Here is a 20,483-nt window from a genome sequence, read left to right as displayed (position 1 = left end):
GTATTTATATTTTAATCAAGCAATCTAGTCAAAGGTTTCCACAATCCCCCATTTTGGAAGCTTCCAAAGATGCGGCTTTGCTTATTTACCGCCCCTTCTGGCGATCGGCCTCCGTGTGGGGCACACGTGTGATTCCTGGCCCACCTCCAGGTTGGTGCGAATGACCAGATGCAGTTGTAGATTAGAAATAACCATGACAGGTATTTTAGGAAAAATTAGCATTTTAATTTTATATGTTTGTTTTAGAGAATTATAATAAGAACCAAGGAACTTTTTTTTTTTTTAACAGTGGTTTTTAGTTTGGGGGTCTTTGAACATGGTATTAGCTCTTGTCACTGCACATATAGCAGACACTGTTGTTCCAGCCGAGGATCAAGAGACGCTGGCTCCAGTGGACACTCATTTACCGTCTGCACTGGCACTCGGTGGGGTCCATGTTTGGTGTTTGCAGTTTCCCTTTGGCCACTGGTTAGCTTTTCATTGCCTTCTAATAGTTTTCCTCCTTTCCACTTTTAATTTTTCTATTAAAATATGTGCAATGATGTCAGATTCTTTGGATCTAAATATGAACAGAATTATATTACATCAAGTTTAAATGTGCTAGCCATTTTTTTATGTTGTTACTGCTATTATTATTTTTTTGCTGGGGTTAGTGAGGAGTGGTTATCAGGCTCTGTGATGAAGAAAGAGATTGGAGTGTCTAAGCTCCTTAGACTTTTTATTTTTTATTAAAAATTTTTTACAATTTTTTATTATGAAAAAATTCATTATTTAAACCATTCAAAATGTACAGTTCAGTGGTTTTTGTTTAGTATATATTCACAGTGTTATACAACCATCACCACTGTCTAATTCTAGAACATTTTCATCACGCCAGAAGAACCTCCATACAGTCACTCTTCATTATTCTCCCCTTGCCTCAGCCTCTGACAACCACTAATTGACTTTTCGTCTCTGTGGATTTGCTTGTTCTGGACATTTCACACATATGGAATTATATGATCTGTGGCCTTTTGTTTCTGACTTCTGTTACTTAGCATAACAGTTTTCAAGGTTCATCCATGTTGTAACATGTGTCAGGACTTCATTTTTTATGGCTAAATAATAGTACAGGGCTTCCCTGGTGGCGCAGTGGTTGAGAATCTGCCTGCCAATGCAGGGGACACGGGTTCGAGCCCTGGTCTGGGAAGATCCCACATGCCGCGGAGCAACTAGGCCCGTGAGCCACAATTACTGAGCCTGCGCGTCTGGAGCCTGTGCTCCACGACAAGAGAGGCCGTGATAGTGAGAGGCCCGCGCACCGCGATGAAGAGTGGCCCCCACTTGCCGCAACTGGAGAAAGCCCTCGCACAGGAACTAAGACCCAACACAGCCAAAAATAAATAAATAAATAAAATTTAAAACAAAACAAAACAAAAAAATAGTACATTGTATAGATACTTATAAATTTTGTTTATCCAGTTATCTCTTGATGGACATTTGGAATGTTAATATTTTTTGTCTATTGTGAATATTGCTGCTATGAACATTCATGTACAAGTCTTTGTGTAAACATATGTTTTCACTTCTCTTGGGTATATACACAAGAGGAGAATTTCTGGGTCATATGGTAACTCTGTGTTTAACTTTTTGAGGAACTGCCAAATTGTTTTCTATGGATGATGAACCATTTTATGTTCAGAAATGTATGAGGGTTCCAGTTTCTTCATATCCTCACCAACACGTAATTTTCCATTTTTTAAAATCACAGCCATCCTGATAGCTGTGAAGTAGTATCTCATGATGGTCAGTTTTTTTAATAGTAATTTTTTAAATTGACATAAAATTGACAGAAAATAAAATTAACCATTTTAAAGATTTTTTGATGTGAACCATTTTTAAAAAGTCTTTATTGAATTTGTTACAATATTACTTGTGTTTTACATTTTGGTTTTTTGGCCATGAGGGATGTGGGATCTTAGCTCCCTGACCAGGGATCGAACCCTCACCCCCTGCATTGGAAGGCGAAGTCTTAACCACTGGACCACCAGGGAAGTCCCAAATTAACCATTTCAAAGTGAACGATTCAGTGGCATATAGTACATTCCCAGTGTCGTACAATCACAACCTCTCTGTGGTCCCAAGCGTTCTCGTTCCTCAAAAGGGAAGCCCTGACCCGTCAAGCAGGTCATCCGCATCATCCTTCTCCTTATCCCCTGGCAACCGGCAAGCTGCTTTCTGTCTCTGTGGATTCACCTATTCTATATATTTCATATAAATGGAATCATACAGTATGTGTCCTTTTGTTTCTGACATCTTTCACTTAGCATAATGTTTTCCACGTTCATCCATGTTATAGCCTCTATCATCATTTCTTTTTATGGCTGAGTAATATTTATCTCATATTTTGTTTACCCATTCATCTGTTGATGGATATTTGGGTTGTTTCTGTCTTTTGAGTATTGTGAATGGTGCTACTGTAACCATGTGTGTGGGTATGGTTTGAGTACCTGTTTTCAGTTCTTTTGGGTATATACCTAAGAGTGGAATTGCTGGGTCATATGGTAATTTCATGTTTAACTTTTTGAGGAACTGCGAAAATGTTTTCCACAAAAACGGAACCATTTTGTTTCCACCAGCAATATATAAGGTTCCAGTTTCTCCACATCCTCACCAATTCTTGTTATTTTACCTTTTTTTAAAAAAATTATAGCCATCCTGGTGGGTTTGAAGTGGTAACTCATTGTGGTTTTGATTTGTATTTCCCTAGTGACTGATGATGTTAAATATCTTTTCGTGTGCTTATTGTCTATTTCTGTGTTTTCCTTGGAGAAATGTTTATTCACATCATTTGCCCATTTTTTAATTGGGTTGTTTGTCTTTTTGTTGTTGAGCTGTAAAAGTTCTTTGTGTATTCTGGCTACTAGACCCCTATCAGATATGTAATTTGCAGATATTTTCTCCCATTTTTTTGTTGTCTTTTCTCATTCTTAAAATTTTTTTAAAATTTATTTTATTTATTTATTTATTTTTGGCTGCATTGGGTCTTCGTTGCTGCGCATGGGCTTTCTCCAGTTGCAGTGAGCGGGGGCTACTCTTTGTTTTGATGTGCGGGCTTCTCATTGTCGTGGCTTCTCTTCTTGTGGAGCACGGGCTCTAGGCACGCAGGCTTCAGTAGCTGTGGCTCGGTTTCAGTAGTTGTGGCTCATGGTCTCTAGAGCGCAGGCTCAGTAGTTGTGGCGCTCGGGCTTAGCTGCTCCATGGCATGTGGGGTCTTCCCAGACCAAGGATCGAACCCGTGTCCCCTGCATTGGCAGGCGGATTCTTAACCACTGCACCATGAGGGAAGCCCCTTTTCTCATTCTTGATAGTGTGTCCTTTTATGTGCATAAGTTTTCAAATTTGGTGAGGCCACTTTATCTTATTTTTCTCTGTTGCTTGTGCTTTTGGTGTCATATCTAAGAAGCCTTCGCCAAATTCAGCATCATTGAAATTTACCCCTATGCTTTCTTCTAAGAGTTTTATGGTGTTAGCTCTTACATTTTAGTTGTTCATCCATTTTGAGTTAGTTTGTGTGTATGGAGTGAGGTAGGGGTCCAAGTTCATTCTTCTGCCCGGTTACCCAGTTGTTTCAGAGACTATTTTTTTCCAACTAAATGGTCTTGACATCCTTGTCAAAAATCATTTGGCCATAGATGTATGGGTTTATTTCTGGACTCTCAGTTCTATTCCATTGGTCCACATGCCTGTCCTTATGCCAATATTACACTGTTTTGATTACTGTCATTTTGTAGGCAGTTTTGAAGTAGTAAGTTTGAGAAGTGTGAGTCGTTCAAGTTTTTCTTTTTCAATACTGTTTTGCTCTTTGGGGTCCCTTTTGCAGTTCCTTGTGAATTTTAGGATCAGGTTTTTCATTTCTGTAAAAGGAAGGCCACTGGAATTTTAATAGGGATTGCACTGAATCTGTAGATTGCTTTGTGTACTATATTAGTTAGCGTTCTCCAGAGAAACAGAACCAATAAGGGGTGTTTGTGTGTGTGTGTGTGTGTGTGTGTGTGTGTGTGTGTGTGTGTGTGTGTGTAGAGATATTTATTATAAGGAATTGGGTCTCACACAATTACGGAGACAGGCAAGTCCCAAGATATGCAGAGTAAGTTGGCAACCAGGAGACCCAGTGGCTTAGTTCCAGTCTGAGTCTGAAGGCCTGAAACCAAGCGAGACAAAGACATAGTTCCTATCCAAAAGCCAGGCTCAAGATCCAGGAAGAGCTGACATCAGTTTGAGTTTGAAGGCAGGAAAAAAGCCAGTGTCTCAGTTTGAAGACAGGCAGAAAGAATCTTCCTTACTTGAGAGAGGGTCAGCCTTTTTGTTCTGTTCCTATTCAGGCCTTTGACTGAATAGGAGGCTCACCTACATTAGGTAGGGCAATCTGCTTTACTTAGTCTACCAATTTAAATGTTAATCTCATCCAACACTCTCACAGAAACATCCAGAATAATGTTTGACCAAATATCTAGGCACCCTGTGGCCCAGAGAAGTTGACATATAAAATTAACCATCACAAGTAGAGTAGTATTGCCATCATAATAATATTATCTTCCAATCCATGTACATAGATTTGTTTTGGAACAAACAAATATCTTGCCACTTAATGGTGTGTTCTTTAATTTCTTTCAGCAATTGTGAACAAATATTTCCCCTTGTTGGTTAAATTTATTCCTAGGTAATTTATTCGTTTGGATGCTATTGTAAATGGAATTGCTTTTTAACTTTACTTTTCAGATTGTTTTTTCCCCTTGTATAGAAACACAAATGATGTTTCTTTGTTGGTCTTTGTACCCTGCAACTTTGATGAATTCATTTATTAGTTCTAGTTGCTTTTCTTGAGAATTCTTTGGGATTTTCTAAATATAGGATCATGTCATCCATGAACAGAGATGGTTTTATTTCTTTCTTTCTAATTTGGATGCCTTTTATTTATTTTTCTTGCCTAATTGCTCTGGATAGAATTTTCAGTATAATACTAAATAGCAGTGGTGAAAGCATGCATCCTTCCCTTCTTCCTGATCTTAGTGCAAAAGCCTTCAGTCTTTCACCATTAAATGTGGGTTTTTCATAGATATCCTTTATCGTGTCAAGGAAGTTCCTTTTTATTCCTAGTTTTCTAAGGGGTTTTATAGTGAAAGGGAGTTTGGTTTTGTCAAATGTTTTTTCTACACCAGTTGAGATGATCATGTAGTTTTTTCCCCTTGTTCTATTACTGTGGTATATTACATTGATTGATTTTTCTTATATTGAACCACTCTTGCTTCCCTGGACAAATGTCACTTGGTTGTGGTGTATAATACATTTAATATGCTTTGGGGTTTAGTTTTCTAGTATTTTGTTGAGAGTCTCCTTCATTTTTGAAACGTAGTTTTGTTGGATAGAGGATCCTTAATTGATATTTTTTTCTTTCAGCCCTTCAAATATGTCATCCCATTGTCTTCTGTCCTCCATGGTTTCTGATAAGGTATCAACTGTTAATCTTATTGAGGAAATTCTTTTATGTAAGGAGTCACTTCTCTTGCTGCTTTCAGAATTCTTTCTGTCTTCCAGCCATTCAATTATAATGTGTATTAGTGTAGATCTCTTTGAGTTTATCCTGCGTGGAGTTTGTTGAGCTTCCTAGATGTGCAGATTAATATTTTTCATCAAATATGGGAAATTTTGGTCCATTACCTTTTAAAGTATTCTTTCCACCTTTTTCTCTCCCTCCTCTCCTTTCTGGGACTACCATAATGTATATGTTGGTATGATTGATGTTGCCCCACAGGTCTTTAAAGCTCCTTTCATTTTTCTTTATTATTTTTTCCTTCTGTTACTTAGACTGGATAAACTCAACTGTCTTATCTTCAAATCTCAATTGACCTGCCTTCAGGTTCTCTAATTCCTTCTTCTGCCTGCTTGGTTCTCCTGTTGAGCCCCTTTATTGAATTTTTCATTTCTGTTATTGTGCTTTTCAACTCTAGAATCTCCATTTGGTTCCTTTTAAAATTTTCTCTTTACTGATATTTTCTATTTCATGAGACATTGTTCTGATGGGTTTCTTTTTTTTTTTTTTTAATTTCTAAAAAATATTTATTTATTTATTTGTTTATTTGGTTGTGCCGGGTCTTCGTAGTGGCAGGTGGGCCCCTTAGTTGCAGCTCACCAGCTCCTTAGTTGCGGCTTGTGGGCTTCTTAGTTGTGGCATGCGAACTCTTAGTTGCAGCATGCATGTGGGGTCCAGTTCCCTGACCAGGGATCAAACCTGGGCCCCCTGCATTGGGAGCGCAGAGTCTTATCCATTGCACCACCAGGGAAGTCCCTGATGGTTTCTTTTACTTCTTTGGGCAAAGTTTCCTTTATCTCTTTGAACTCACATAAAATCAATGATTCAAAGTCTTTGTAAGTCTAATGTCTGGGTTTCCTCCTAGACAGTTTCTGTTACTTGCTTTTTATCCTGTGTATGGGCCACACTCCCTTATTTCTTTGCCTGACTTGTAATTTTCTTGTTGAAAATGGACATGTTGAATAGTATAATGTGGCAAATCTGGAAATTAGATTCTCCCCAGTATTTGTTGCTGCTTGTTATAGTTATTGTTTGCATAATAACTTCTTTGAGCTAATTTTGTAAAGTCCATATTCTTTATCATGTGTGGTCACTGAAGTCTCTGTTCCATTAGTATAGTAGTCAGCTAGTAATCAGACAGAGATTTCCTTAAGTGCCTGGAACCAGAATTATCTCTGAGTCTTTTCAGACAGGGTCTGTATGAGTATTGGGTTATGTTTTCATCACTCGGCCAGGCAGTTGACAGCTTTGCCTTAGCATTCACATCCTGCTTATGCAGAACCTGAAGGTCAGCCAGGGGTGAGACCTTAGAGTCTTCTCAGGTCTTTCCTGAGTGTGCACACAGCCCTGGGCATGTGCTTGGCCTTCTAGAATCCCAGGAACATGCTGGTGCTTCTCAAAGCCCTTATTTCCCAGCATTTCCTGTCAGCCTCTTGGTTTGTCTGTCATTTGCCTCAGCTGTGACTGGTTGTCCCAGGCATCAGCAACTAATACAGTTGTCTGTAGACGTTTTCAGTATACACCCCCTGCCTGCTACCAGTAGCTGCCTCAGCACTGGGAGAGTCCTGAGTTTAGTGAAGTAAAGGCAAGCCATCTGAGCTGGTCTTCTTGTGAGCCACCAGATAGGTCATAACCTACTACTGAAATCCTTTGCAAATGAGATCTGTTCTGCTCCACCCACCCACCCCCAGCCCCCACCAAGTACCTGTACTGGGATTGCAGGCTTTTATCTTCCAGGCCACTACCTCTTGGGGGATGGGACCCAGGGTAAGGTAAAATGCCACAGAGCTCACTTGTTCTTGCCAAGGTCTCACTTGATTAAGTGTTCCTCTGAATGTTGCAAGCTTTTGGTTAGTCTTTAGAGTTCCACAAAAGTTGTTTCTGACAGACTTTGCCAGCTTTTTTCTTGCTTTTATTGAAGGATAGACTTTTGGAATTCCTTACTGAGCCCTTTTCACTGACATCACTCACTAGTCTGTTCTTTTTTTTTTATTTATTTTTTGGTTGCATTGGGTCTTCATTGCTGCACGCGGGCTTTCTCTAGTTGTGGCGAGCGGGGGCTACTCTTTGTTGCAGTGCACGGGCTTCTCATTGCGGTGGCTTCTCTTGTTGCGGAGCACGGGCTCTAGGCGCACAGGCTTCAGTAGTTGTGGCACGTGGGCTCAGTAGCTGTGGCTCACGGGCTCTAGAGCGCAGGCTCAGTAGTTGTGGCACACGGGCTTAGTTGCTCCCTGGCATGTGGGATCTTCCCAGACTAGGGCTTGAACCCATGTCCCCTGCATTGGCAGGTGGATTCTTAACCACTGCGCCACCAGGGAAGTCCACTAGTCTGTTCTTAACGTTGTGACCAATTTTGAGTTTGCCTAATTTATGTACACCCCACCTGATTTCTAAAAGGAATTATGATGGCTTACAAAGGTAAACAGTACAAAAGATAAAATAAATTATTATTAATGTTTGTGTGCCTGTTGGTTGGAGGGCATTCTAGTAAAAATTGTGTCCTCCCTTGTTGATGTTGAAAACTTTGGTCCTGCAGATAGAAATTTTGTTTTCCTTTGCTGATCTTGAGGTTTTCACCCTCCCTGTTACATAGATGGGAGGACATCCGAAGCAGATTCACCTCAGTGGTTCTCCTTCTGCATGACTTTGTATGTGGTCTTAAGGTGATACACCCCATCAGCATCCAACTATAGCAGTGCTCACTGTTGTTTGCCTCTGAGCTGATTGTGAAAAATTTGCCTCCAAAGGTGGTTTTCCTAAATCCAGAGCTCCCTTTTCCTCAGGACACAATAGGTGGGTAATTGTCTTATTTTAAGACTTAAAGGGCTTCCCTGGTGGTGCAGTGGTTGAGAATCTGCCTGCCAATGCAGGGGACACGGGTTCGAGCCCTGGTCTGGGAAGATCCCACATGCCGCGGAGCAACTAGGCCTGTGAGCCACAACTACTGAGCCTGCGCGTCTGGAGCCTGTGCCCCGCAACAAGAGAGGCCGCGATACTGAGAGGCCCGCACACCGCGATGAAGAGTGGCCCCCGCTCACCGCAACTGGAGAAAGACCTCACACAGAAACGAAGACCCAACACAGCCAAAAATAAATAAATAAATAAATAAATAAATTTATAAAAATAAAAAGTAAAATCTTCTTTAAAAAAAAAACAAAAAAACTTAAAGACATCGTTCCTGTCGCTGTAGTTGTTTTAGGAGGTTTTTAGGTGATTCTTACACTTCAAATCAGAATGGACTTCTTGTCGTGACCTTGGTCGCTGGCAGAGTCTGGGATTGTCAGTAAACCTGGGCGTGTTCATTCGTCCACCAGCCCTGGCACCTGCCAAGGAGTCAAGCTCCTGCTTTCCTTGGTCCAGCTAAGGCCCACATCAGCTGTCTCACTGATACAGAAGGGCGCGGTCCCAGGCCTGCCCACTGGGCCCTGCTCGAGGTCCATCTCTGTCTTGAATAATCTTTTGTTTAGGAAGAATATTTTCCTTGAGTGATATGAGTCTATTTGACATAGTTGGTGGCACATTTGCTAGTTTTATTTGAGCAGAATATCCTTCTTTTGAAAATAATTCTGTGATAGAATCAGAGCTGTTTTCTATTTTGGTTTCCTATATACTAGGTCGTCCCTTTTTCATCAGCATCACCCATGAGCTAATCTGAATATTTTTAAAAGGCCAAGATACAGATAAAGATTATCCTTTAAAAGGATACATTTAAAAATAAAATAAAATAAAATAAAAGGATACATTTGACTACATTAAAATTAAGAACTTCTCTTCATTAAAATACATAAATAAAGTTAAAGTCAAGACACAACCTAGGGGAAAAACATATACATATAACTAACAAAAGATTAGCAGTCAGAACATATGAATAACACCTACAAATCAATATTTTAAAAGACCAATAACCCAATTAAACAGTGCAAAGGAGACGCAATCAGGCATTTCAACAGAAGGAGAATGACAAGTGGCCCATGAGTGTACAAAAAGATGCTAAACCTGTTTAATTAATCAGAGTAAGGAAGAAAAGGGACCATCGTACCTGCTAGGTTGGCAGAAATTAAGATGTCTGATGATACCCAGTGTTGGTGAGGGAGGGTGTGGGTTAAGAGAAGCTTGTAAATTGGCCACGCCTGCACCCTGCTAACCAGCCGTTCCTCTGCACTCTAGACGTAGAGTTTGGGGCAGGGGCTGGCAGATTCTTTCTGTAAAGGGCAAGGTGGTAAATGTTCTAGGCTTTGTGGGCAGCGCACAGTCTTGTCACACAGCTGCCTTTGTTTCATTTGTTTGTTCGACTCTTTAAAAATCTAAAAAGCATTTTAAACTCAAGGGCCTAACAAAAATAGGCTACTGACTATCTTTGACCCGTAGGTTATAGTTTGCTGAACCCCAATCCCCTGGTCTAGAGTATGCACCCTAGAGAAACTTATATGAGATGAGAGCCCCAGAACAGATGTGCCAGAATGTTCAGAACAGACTGTCCATAATAGCAAAAACTGGAAGCAGTGTGGTAAGAAAATAGATAAGTACATCATGGAATATTATACTGCAGTGAAAATGAATGAAGTATGTCTACTATACACAGCAAACATGGGTAGATGTAATACTGATGGCAGAGGACTACATATGGTATATTATTTTTATGAGGTTAAAAACGGGCAAAAGTATATTGTTTAAGAAGAAAAATATATGATAGTAAGAAAATTATAAATGCGAAGTTCAGGCTGATATTTACTTTTGGAGAGAGGCAGGAGGATAGCTGAGGAAGGAGCACACAGGTAGACGGTGACTGTTAAATGGGCAGTGGGTTCTGGGGTTTTGTTGTTGTATTCTTACCTTGCGTGTATATTGCACATAATCTTTTTTATGTGTCAAATATCACATAGTACATTTTTTGAAAGGCAGGGAAAGATATCAGCCAGGGAGGTCTTGGACCCCCTCAACCTGTTCTCCATGAAGCGGTACTTTCTGTCCCAGAGTTCTGCTGAGTTGAGCACCTGGGAGGGAGGAGGGAGGTGTCTCGGCAGCTGATGGGCGGTGGCCACCAGCACAGACTGAAAGAGCTGTGATGAGGACGGCTAGGAGCGGAGCCTGCTTTGTTCTGTGACAGTAGTGAGATCTCCGACCCGGAGTGCATCCTGTTCCTTCCCCATCGATGGTCTCGGCACCCTGGTCAGAAATGAGTTGACCATAAATGTAAGCGTTTCTCTCTAGACTCTCAGTTCTGTTTCATTGGCCATATATCTGTCCTTACTGCCAGTACTATAGTATCCTGATTAATTTGTAGTAAGTTTTGAAATAAGGAAGTGTGAGTCCTCCAACTTTGTTCTTCTTTTTCAAGACTGTTTTTTCTGTTCTGGGTCTCTTGTACTTCCATATGAATTTTAGGTTTAGCTTATTAATTTCTGCAAAAAAAAACAAACAGCTAGGGTTTTGATAGGGGTTGAGATGAATCTGTAGATCAGTGTGAGTAGTATGTTGTCTTCCAGTCCATAAACATGGGGTATCTTTCCATTATTTACATCTTTAATATCTTCAACAACGTTTTATGATTTCCAGAATACGCATCGTGCCCTTCTTTGGTCACATTTATTCCTAGATATTTTATTCTTTTTGGTGCTCTTTTAAATGGATTGTTTTCTTTTTAAAGGGATTTTTTTTTTAAATTTTATTTATTTATCCATTTATGGCTGTCTTGGGTCTTCGTCTCTGTGCGAGGGCTTTCTCCATTTGTGGCAAGTGGGGGCCACTCTTCATCGCAGTGCGCAGGCCTCTCACTATCGCGGCCTCTCTTGTCGCGGAGCACAGGCTCCAGACGCGCAGGCTCAGTGACTGTGGCTCACGGGCCCAGCTGCTCCGTGGCATGTGGGATCTTCCCAGACCAGGGCTCGAACCGGTGTCCCCTGCATTGGCAGGCGGATTCTTAACCACTGCGCCACCAGGGAAGCCCAATGGATTGTTTTCTTAATTTTATTTTTGGATTGTTCATTGCTAGTGTATAGCAATATAGCTGGTTTTTATATATTGATCCTGTATTCTGCAACCTTGCTGAACAAGTTTATTAGTTTGGCTTGTTTTTAGTTGATTCCTTAGTATGTTCTATACACAAGATTATGTCATCTGAAAATAGAAATAGTTTTACTTCTTCCTTTCCTATCTGGATGTCATTTCTTTCTTTTTTTTCTTGCCTAATTGCTGAGAACGGCTTTTCGAAGAGGCTTTGAGCTGTCTAAGATGAGGAAACAGCGCGATCCCGACAGACTTCCTGACCCCAGCTGGAGGAGAGTGTATCTTCTCTGTATAGTGCTGCAGAGTTTGCAGAGGGATCCTCTGTATCATACATCAGTGACTCCTGGTAATGCCATGAGAATTAGGGGTAGTAATTCTTTTTCACTTTTTCACGGGAACAGAAAACGTGAGGCCCAGAGGATAAAAGCTGTGCCCAAGGATCTGCCTCAGGGAAGGGGCACCAGGCCGTCCTTCCCACCCAGACCCCTCAGGGCCGAATGCCCTGCCTGTCCGGCTCCTCCCCCAGAGCCCCCAGTTCCCGGTTCCCCTCCACAACCACCTAACGGTGCTGTGTCTGCCTGCCCTCCTTCTTTCCTCCTCTGCTAGAATTGGAATCATACCACAAATGCCACTCAGGAAACCCCCCATCTCCCCCAAACAGAGGTGCTAGCCTCCTGTTCTGAAGGTCCGCAGCCCTTTGTAACCTCTCAGGTGACGTTTCTCAGCGTCTGCCGCCGCTTGTACCTTTTAACCCTGGAGTGCTCACCTGCCTCACAACTCCCGCAGAGGCCCCTAAGGGTAGGACAGTCTCCTTCATCCCTGTGCCCTGACATGCGAGGCACAGAGCTGTGTACGTTGTAGGTGCCCAGCTATCTGTTGAAATAAAATGTGGTTGGTTTGGCAAACCTCTGCAGAGTCGCTCACCTGAGGAAGGGTTCTCCCACTCGTGGAGGAGGCCGGCGGGTGTGCCCTCCAGCATTGCGTGGCAGTGCCTGCCGACAGCTCTGCAGAAGAACCTGAGATGTGCTCACCAACAAGGCCAGCAGTGCCCTCCAGAAAACCCGGCTGTGGCCGAAACAAAGTCGGGAGCATCAGTGTTTGAGTGAAATGAGCTGCTGTCCTCTAAAATAATGTTTATTAGTTTACTAACCATTGGAGGAAGTATACAATGGACAACCCTTTTAGAAAGATGTTTGGTAGTGATTATATATGTATACATTTTTTTTTTTTAATTTATTTTTGGCTGCGTTGGGTCTTTGTTGCTGTGCGCGGGCTTTCTCTAGTTGCGGCGAAGGGGCTTCTCATTGCAGTGGCTTCTCTTGTTGCGGAGCACGGGCTCTAGGCACGCGGGCTCAGTAGTTGCAGCATGCAGGCTCAGTAGTTGTGGCTTGCGGGCTCTAGAGCGCAGGCTCAGTAGTTGTGGCGCACGGGCTTAGTTGCTCTGTGGCATGTGGGATCTTCCCGGACCAGGGCTCGAACCCATGTCCCCTGCATTGGCAGGCGGATTCTTAACCACTGCACCACCAGGGAAATCCCGAGCAGTGATTATGTATTTTAAAACGCACATCATCTTTGACCCAGCAGTTGTGTTGCTGTGTGCTTGCCTAAATGTACAAAGATGCATTCAGGAGTGCTCATGGCAGTTTGTTTATAATATAAGCCAAAACCAGCCTAGCTCGCCATGAGTGGGACTGGTAAACCATGCAGGGGAGTGCCGTGCGGCCCTTCACAATAACGAAGTGCGTCTTTGCATGCTGATGTGGAAAAGCGCCCAGGACACATTGTAGGTGACGGAAGAAAAGCTGTAGGTTAGTTTGCACGTACAGCACAGCTTGTGGAGACACGTTTTCCTCTGGGTGCATTTGCTGTTTTTGGACGTCTGAACAGTTGCACTGAACACCCAGGGGAGCGCTGCCTCTGGGTAGTTGCCGTCCAGGGATCTGGCACTGACTCTTTACACGTTACCCCCGTGTCTAGTTGTTGTTGTTTTCTCTGTGAGCAGGTACTGTTGTTACAAAGAAATCTTACCGTCCCCTCATGTGTCAGGCACTGCCCACAGTGTCAGGCATATCCACTCTTGGTTTTAGTCTTACATTTTAAAGTGTATGACACTGTGTATAAATGTCACGAATTAACCAAACCCAAATGGAACCAACCATCTTAAACAGTTACTTTGTAATATTCTTGGTTACATTTTAAATTGAAATATAATTCACGTACCATAAAATTCACCTTTTTAAAGCATTCAGTTCAGTGGTTTCTAGTATATTCACAGAATGTGCCGTCATCCCCAGTATCCAATTCCGGAACACTTTGATCACCCCAGAAAGCCCTGTTCCCATTAGTAGATGCACCTACTCCCCCCAGCCTCTGGCAACCATGAATCTACTTTGTGTCTCTATGGATTTGCCTATTCTGGACATTTCACGTTTAGATAGTTTTCTCCTTCCTTACTTGTGAATATTAGGTAAAGGAGGTCTGGTATTTTCCTTGTTCGTGCTGTCTAAGCACTGCAGGGCCTCTTTCCCTCCTTCCCCAAAGGCTCGTTCTCCAGCCAGCAGCTTAGCTCAGGAGTGGGCTGTGCGTGGGCCAGGATGCAGGACTGTGAGAGGCCCCTGGGGCCCGCTGCAGAGATACCCACGTCAGCACCTCACATTCCAGGTGAGTCCTGGCACACCTGCTGGCCGCAGGCTGTGCTCTGCCTTTCAGGACAGGCTGCTGTGACGTTCTCCTTATGTTCTTGGGATACTTGCATCCATTCACTTATCTTAAGCAGCCTATAAAAACCAAGGATCTAAAACTATATTCTTCATTTGTCTATACAGAGTATGACATGTTATAGGTAAAGGAACATTTATTATTTGTCATTAACTTGATCTTAAGTTAATTGTCTCTCATATTTGAAATAGGAATTCACCTCCAAAGAATCAAACATTTCTCACTAAAAACTATTGAACACACGGCTTCTTTACGCACTATAGGATAAAATGCTAAACCAAAGCAAGGGTTTTCAGGGTATGAAGCTATGAGATCAGATGTGAAATCTGAAGAGTTTTCTTTTCCTGTTTTTTTTTTTTTTCTTTTTTCTTTTTTCTGGTTTCACAGGAACACAGTTTGGTATGAGTGGCTCAGACCTCACCTTTCCCTCTATTTGTTAACTCAACAAATGTGTGTTTTTGAGTTGAGATAAGATGAGAACCTTCTACCCATCAGACACTAGCGATTCTAGGTGCCTGGTGTTTGTCAGTCAACAGAACGTATCCAAACCCATGTTGCTGGGGAGCTTGCATCCTGCCACAGGGAGATAGGCAGTAAATAAACCATAAACAAGCAATCTTGGGAGGACGGACCAAGGGGTGGGGTGGGTGGGCTGAGCAGGGTGAGCCTCCCGGAGGAGGTGGGGGGGGGGGCGTTCCCGGCAGGGAGCAGTGGGGCTGGGCTCAGCATCTGCAGAAGGGCGGTGGGGGGGGCGGCCAGTGGCAGCAGGTCGGCTCCTGGTTGACCCTTTTCCCTGACGGGCACCTTCCTACTTAGCATCTTGATGAACAGGATTCTAATCAACAAGTTGGTGAGCAAAGGGTTGCTGGCCTTTTGGGGTCATTTTGAAATCTTCTTTGTTTTGGTTTCACAAATAGATTTCATAGGAGGCTCCCACGCTTTGCACGATAATGTGCTGTTTTGTTAAAAGTAACCGGAGTGTGGCTGAAACACCAGGTCATTTACCTGTCACACGTACTGCTGACTGTGTGGTTCCTACACGTCCCAGCTGCGAAATGTTCCTTCCCTCAGCCCCATGGAGAGGCAGGAAGAGGCGGCGTGAGGCGTGAGGCTGGGAGAGCTGGGCTCTGCCCGCAGCCCGCCCGGGCACCCTGGGGTCTAGGGTGGGGTGCGCCCTGGTTCCCGCAGAACCTGAGTCCGCGGCCGGCTGGCGAGGAGCCTCAGGCTGAGGAGGGCAGGGTGGGGATGCGGGCGGATGCCCACAGCCTCGTGCGGAGAAAGCATTTGGCCCTTGTTGTCAGCCGCAGAGATCGGTGGATTGAGCAGGAGCGCAGCGCAGCCCTGAGAGGCCCGGCGAGCTGTGCAAGCACCTTCCCTGCGGGGCCGCCAGATGTGCTGCTGCCGAGGCTGCTGGGCCTGGGGTCTTTGTGGCTGGTCTCCAGGCCCCTCCTACTTGCCCTGGCGACGGGGACTCGCAGGGGGGGACCGGCCACCTGTGCGCTCCCAGAAGGCAGAGGGCGCAGAGACCTAGCCCGGGGTCCCCTCCACCGCCCCCCCCCCCCCGCCCGGGCACAGGGTCGCAGCAAACCCAGGACGCACCTCCCAAGGCTGCAGGGCACAGGCTCCGTGCAGGGGGCTGGGCGGGTGCCGCCCCGTGGGCAGGCGGAGTGAGAAGGACCCCGAGGGAGGTGCCGTCGCTGGTGAGAGGAGTGGGTCCAGCCTTGGGCTCCATGGTGACACTGCCCTGGGTCGGGTTGTATCACCTGGCAGCGCAGCGAGTCTCACAAGGAAATGAAATTGGCTGAGAGCAGCTGCGGCTCCAGCCACGCCATCAGAATGATGCGTAGAATTTAACGTTACGGCAGAGTATCATCTGTATTTTAAGTTAAAGAGCCTTAATGATGCAGTTTGTACCTTGTAGCAGGTCCTTGGGCAGGAGGTGTGTCTGATGGCGGCGTCCTGCTCCGTCAGGTGCTGGAGGCTGGAAGGGCACCCGTGTGTCCTCGAGGCTGAGGGAGAGCGCACGCACTGGCTCTCCCGGGCTTCCCGTCGGCACCCTGTGCTTCCCGGCGTGTGTCTCTGATGGACACCCCCCCCCGCCCCCCGCAGGATGGAGCCGAGTAAAAAGCTGGACGCAGCCGGCACCCTGCCAGCCAACCCCCCACTGAAGCTGCACCCTGACCGCAGCGCCGGGCCTGCCGTCCTGGTCCCCGAGCAGGGGGGCTACAAGGAGCGCTTCGTGAAGGCCGTGGAGGACAAGTACAAGTGCGAGAAGTGCCGCCTGGTGCTCTGCAACCCCAAGCAGACCGAGTGCGGACACCGCTTCTGCGAGACCTGCATGGGCGCCCTGCTCAGGTGGGTGCCCCAACGCAGGGGACCGGGGCCCGGCCCGCAGACTCAGGGAGCCCCTCCCCAGCTTCTCCAGCGAGGTCTCGGCCCTGGTGCCCGGGTCTCCATCTGCGTGGCCAAGTTTTGCTGGAGGCGCTCACGGTATGGGGAGGAGACATCCCGTCTGCAAATGACGGTGGGGCCCTTTGGGGCGAGCGCCTGGGGTCTGGGACTGGGGGACAGGGCCAGGGGAGGGATGGGCCAGGCCGAAGCTGAGTGGAATCCAGTGAGTGTCAGGGAACCCGCAGCAGCCCTCACGGGCCTGTCAGCTGGGCATTGATGCCATTTAGAATCGGGCGTCAGAGAGGCTGGAGTTTTACAGCAGAGCTAACGTTGGCTGAGAGAGCATCTTCGTTCATCCCACAGGCACTTCCTGGGCGGGGTGCCGGGCACTGTGCTCAGCCTGGGTCCCCAGCAGCGGACAAGGGCCGGGAAGGCCGCCCCGCTGCTCCTCCAGACCCGCCGCTGAGCGCAGCCTCCCTCCCGGCACCCTCCTCTGGGTACTTCCCGCCTTGCTCTTATCCACTCATCCCCAACGGTGAACTCAGCTTTGCCAGCTTGTGGGTAAAATAACTCTTGGTTGGAGCTTAGTGATGGCAGAGTAGGCTCAGAGCACCTGATTTCCCTGCACTTTGGCCCCGCGGAAGGGGCCAGGGGCTGTTGCTCTTTTGGTTTCAGCCCTTCTTTGCTTCTTGAGGTCCTCCTGCTCTGTGTTCTGCAGGTGTCAGGGGATCCCACCCAGGTGCCGCTCAGCCCCGGGGTCTAAGGATGTGAAAAGATCCCCGTGATTAAAACAGTTTGGCACAAGCTCCATATTAACGCAGGCTGAATGAGTGAGCTTTTGTTGTAAAACGTGTTAATTTCCTCCCGCACTGACCCTCGGCCCTCCTGCCCCTCCGCAGGGCCCCCGTGCACCCATGCCCCCTGCACCCTCCTCCTGAAGCCTCTGCTGCCACTCCCGGCCTGGACTCCGGGCGCCTTTGGGCTGTCTAGGGCAGGGGGGCCCTGGAAGGAGGGAGCGCTCAAAATTAGTTTTTATTTTTAATCTCTAGGAGGTGGTTTCCAGGCCCGGGATGGGGTGAGAATCAAGTCCAGAAAAGGGCAGCGTGGGAGCAGTGGCTAGTGTCCTGAGTTTTGGGACAAGAATAATGTAGGAGACCAGTGGTTTCTTTAGACAGGGTCAGCTTTAAATTCCCACACTGTTCAAGTCCATGGAATTGAATCATCCTTTCAATACACTGTGAAGGAAATAGCCTGTGGATAAAGCACTGGCTGTGCTTATAAAGCAGAACCATTCAGAGGCTTTCCTGATAGCTGTGGACACTCACGCTGAAGAGCGCCTTCACAGAGAGCTGCTTTTGGTTTCTGAAATAAAATTTCACTTTTAATTGAAAGGGACTTTCCAAGAGGGACTGATCTAAGCTGTTCTGCTTAAAAACTTCCGTATGAAAAATTACTATTAAAAAAAGTATTTAGCCCTTTTCTCCTATTTAAACCGTATTAAAACCAAATTCACCGGGGCATCCTGAAGCTCTGGTGGTTGCTCTGAGCTTCGCACGGCAGACATGACCCTAAAGTGAACGGTTCACCATATCCAGTGGGTTCAGATGAGAAGGTGGCTTTCACTCTAACGCATTTACTGTGTGTTTCTCCTCAGCTCCTCCAGCCCGAAATGCACTGCGTGTCGAGAAGGCATCAGCAAAGACAAGGTATTCTTGGTGTTTAATAAATTATTTTGTCACTGTTTTGCGCTGGGTAGTGCCTCCCACGTAGTTTGCATCCAGTGCCCTGGCTCCGAGTTTCTCTGAGTTGACAGCTGATGGAGCAGGGTCGAGGCAGGGGACTGTGTCACGTAAACACCGGGACAGACGGGGCAGATCCGCTGGGCAGGTCCCGAGCTGCGTGACCCCCGAGCTTATCTCCTCACCTGTGTCAGTAATGGGTTCACCTCCCAAGACCCCCAGGTGGGTGAGGAGTAAGTAAAGTGCAGAGATGTGCACTGTCGTCTCGGGTCTTTATCCCAGATGCCTGCCTGCGCTCTACCTTCAAGCAGTGCTAGCCTGAGGGGTTCCATTGGATTTGCTCTCTCCCTGCCCCCAGGCAGCATCTCAAAGTCATTAAGACACGTGTGAGATTTCAGCCCTTCCTCCCCAACGTGGTTGAGGATGCCAGCAAATGCTCACGAGTGTCCTGCAGATCAGCGCACAGGGGCCCTGGGCCCTTCTCACCCATCCCTGTGGTCATCCACGCCCTGCCAGGCCCTGCCAGGCACACTTCTAGTTTGAAACGACTCGTTCTTGAAGTACTTAAAATATCAATAAAAATATGTGGTTCTGATATTTTGATTAATGAACCTAACAATTTTTTAAATGTAGGTCATTAAATTGTACAGTAAAATTCTCACTCTGGGGTTTTCCCATGGCTTTGTTGTTAAGCAGCACAGCTGAGTGTGGTGATTTGAGGGTTGCTGGTGACGGGTGCCTGTGGGCTGCCAGGACGGGGCATCCGATGTCACCTGCTCTGGGCGGTTCAGAGACAGAATTGGCCGAACGTCCATGTACCTGTTCTTCCTTAGCATTTACCTGCCACTAAAGACTTCACTTAGTATGGAAGGGATTGTTTTTAAGAAAAACAAATCACTCAGTTCTACCTCTTGTCTTAACATGTATCTAACCAATGTGACCAGGAGAAAAGGTTGAAACAATGGGCTAAGATGAATTTTTCAGTGTCTCATTTCATTATTTGGAGTTATTATCCTTATTTTTCAATGGCATTGATAGCTGAAGAAGAATTACTAGATTTGTTGAAGAATCATAAATGAGACTGACTGAAACCATGGATCCTCGTGGGAAAATGTGGGGCTGGTTGGGCCCTGGGAGACGGAAATCAACCCCTCGGCGGGTCATTGAGGATGGTGGCCACCCCCGGGGCCTCCACTTCCCCATCTGTAAAATGGGACAGTTGTAGTAACGATACTAGATCTTTTTCAGCTCTAAAATTCTGTACATTTATTATTCTGATATTTTCATTCTATATTTTTTCTCCCTAAAGGTAAATGATTTAAGAAACTTAGGGAATTCCCTGGCAATCCATTGGTTAAGACTTGGTGCTTTCACTGCCGTGGACCCAGGTTCAATCCCTGGTGGGGGAACTAAGATCCCACAAGCCGTGAGGCATAGCCAAAGGAGAAAAAAAAAGAAAAGGAAAAAAAAAAAAAAAAAAGAAAAGAAAAGGAACTTAATGGCACAGAAAGGAAGCTTATTTATTACTGGTTAAAAATACCTGTTCTGTTTACTTTAATATCTAAAATTATGACCTTTTTTAAAAAGTTATGTTTACAAAGGATTAGATTTGACTCCAAATTAGTTTATTTTTAACTCTTAACAGCTGTTGATTCTATTTCTTTTCTTGTGGAGTCTAGAAAGGCATATTGAGCTCCCTGTTCCCCCTGTTACGGTGTCAGCGTGTGGGCGTTTCTTAGAAATGCCTGAGGATGAGGACGGTGTAGCTTGTGTTGTTAGAAGGAGTGAGAGTATTTGTTTTCCAAGGGAAAAATGAAATTAAAGGGAGGTTTTCATTTTCAAAGGGAAACATTTTCATTATTGGATTAACCCCAGTCTTTGCAACATATATTTTTAAAAGTTTCTTACATAGCAGGCTAATGCTTTCTTCTTGGTGAAAAATGAGTTACTAGTGACATAACCTTAGGAGCAAGAACCAAAATAAATGTTTTACAAACCATCTGCAAAATATTGTCTTTTACAGTAGCTTCTCTCTTTCTCTGGCAAGGATCTAGAAA

General features: G+C 45.2%; 1 protein-coding gene across 3 annotated transcripts in view; it reads left to right on the top strand.

The window, feature by feature from the left end:
- The window catches only part of TRAF3 (TNF receptor associated factor 3), a 116,605-nt gene that overhangs the window by 67,189 nt on the left and 28,933 nt on the right, over nt 1-20,483 (top strand). For all 3 annotated transcript variants that reach the window (XM_082387459.1, XM_082387460.1, XM_082387458.1), the window contains exons 3-4: nt 16,406-16,651; nt 18,342-18,393. In XM_082387459.1, the coding sequence (XP_082243585.1) occupies nt 16,407-16,651; nt 18,342-18,393 (297 nt within the window). In that variant the 5' untranslated portion in view covers nt 16,406. The remainder of the gene's footprint in view (nt 1-16,405; nt 16,652-18,341; nt 18,394-20,483) is intronic.

This window comes from Balaenoptera borealis, assembly GCF_965194805.1.
Source record: "Balaenoptera borealis genome assembly, chromosome: 3".
Lineage (NCBI taxonomy): Eukaryota > Metazoa > Chordata > Mammalia > Artiodactyla > Balaenopteridae > Balaenoptera > Balaenoptera borealis.
This window is presented reverse-complemented; position numbering and strand designations above follow the sequence as displayed.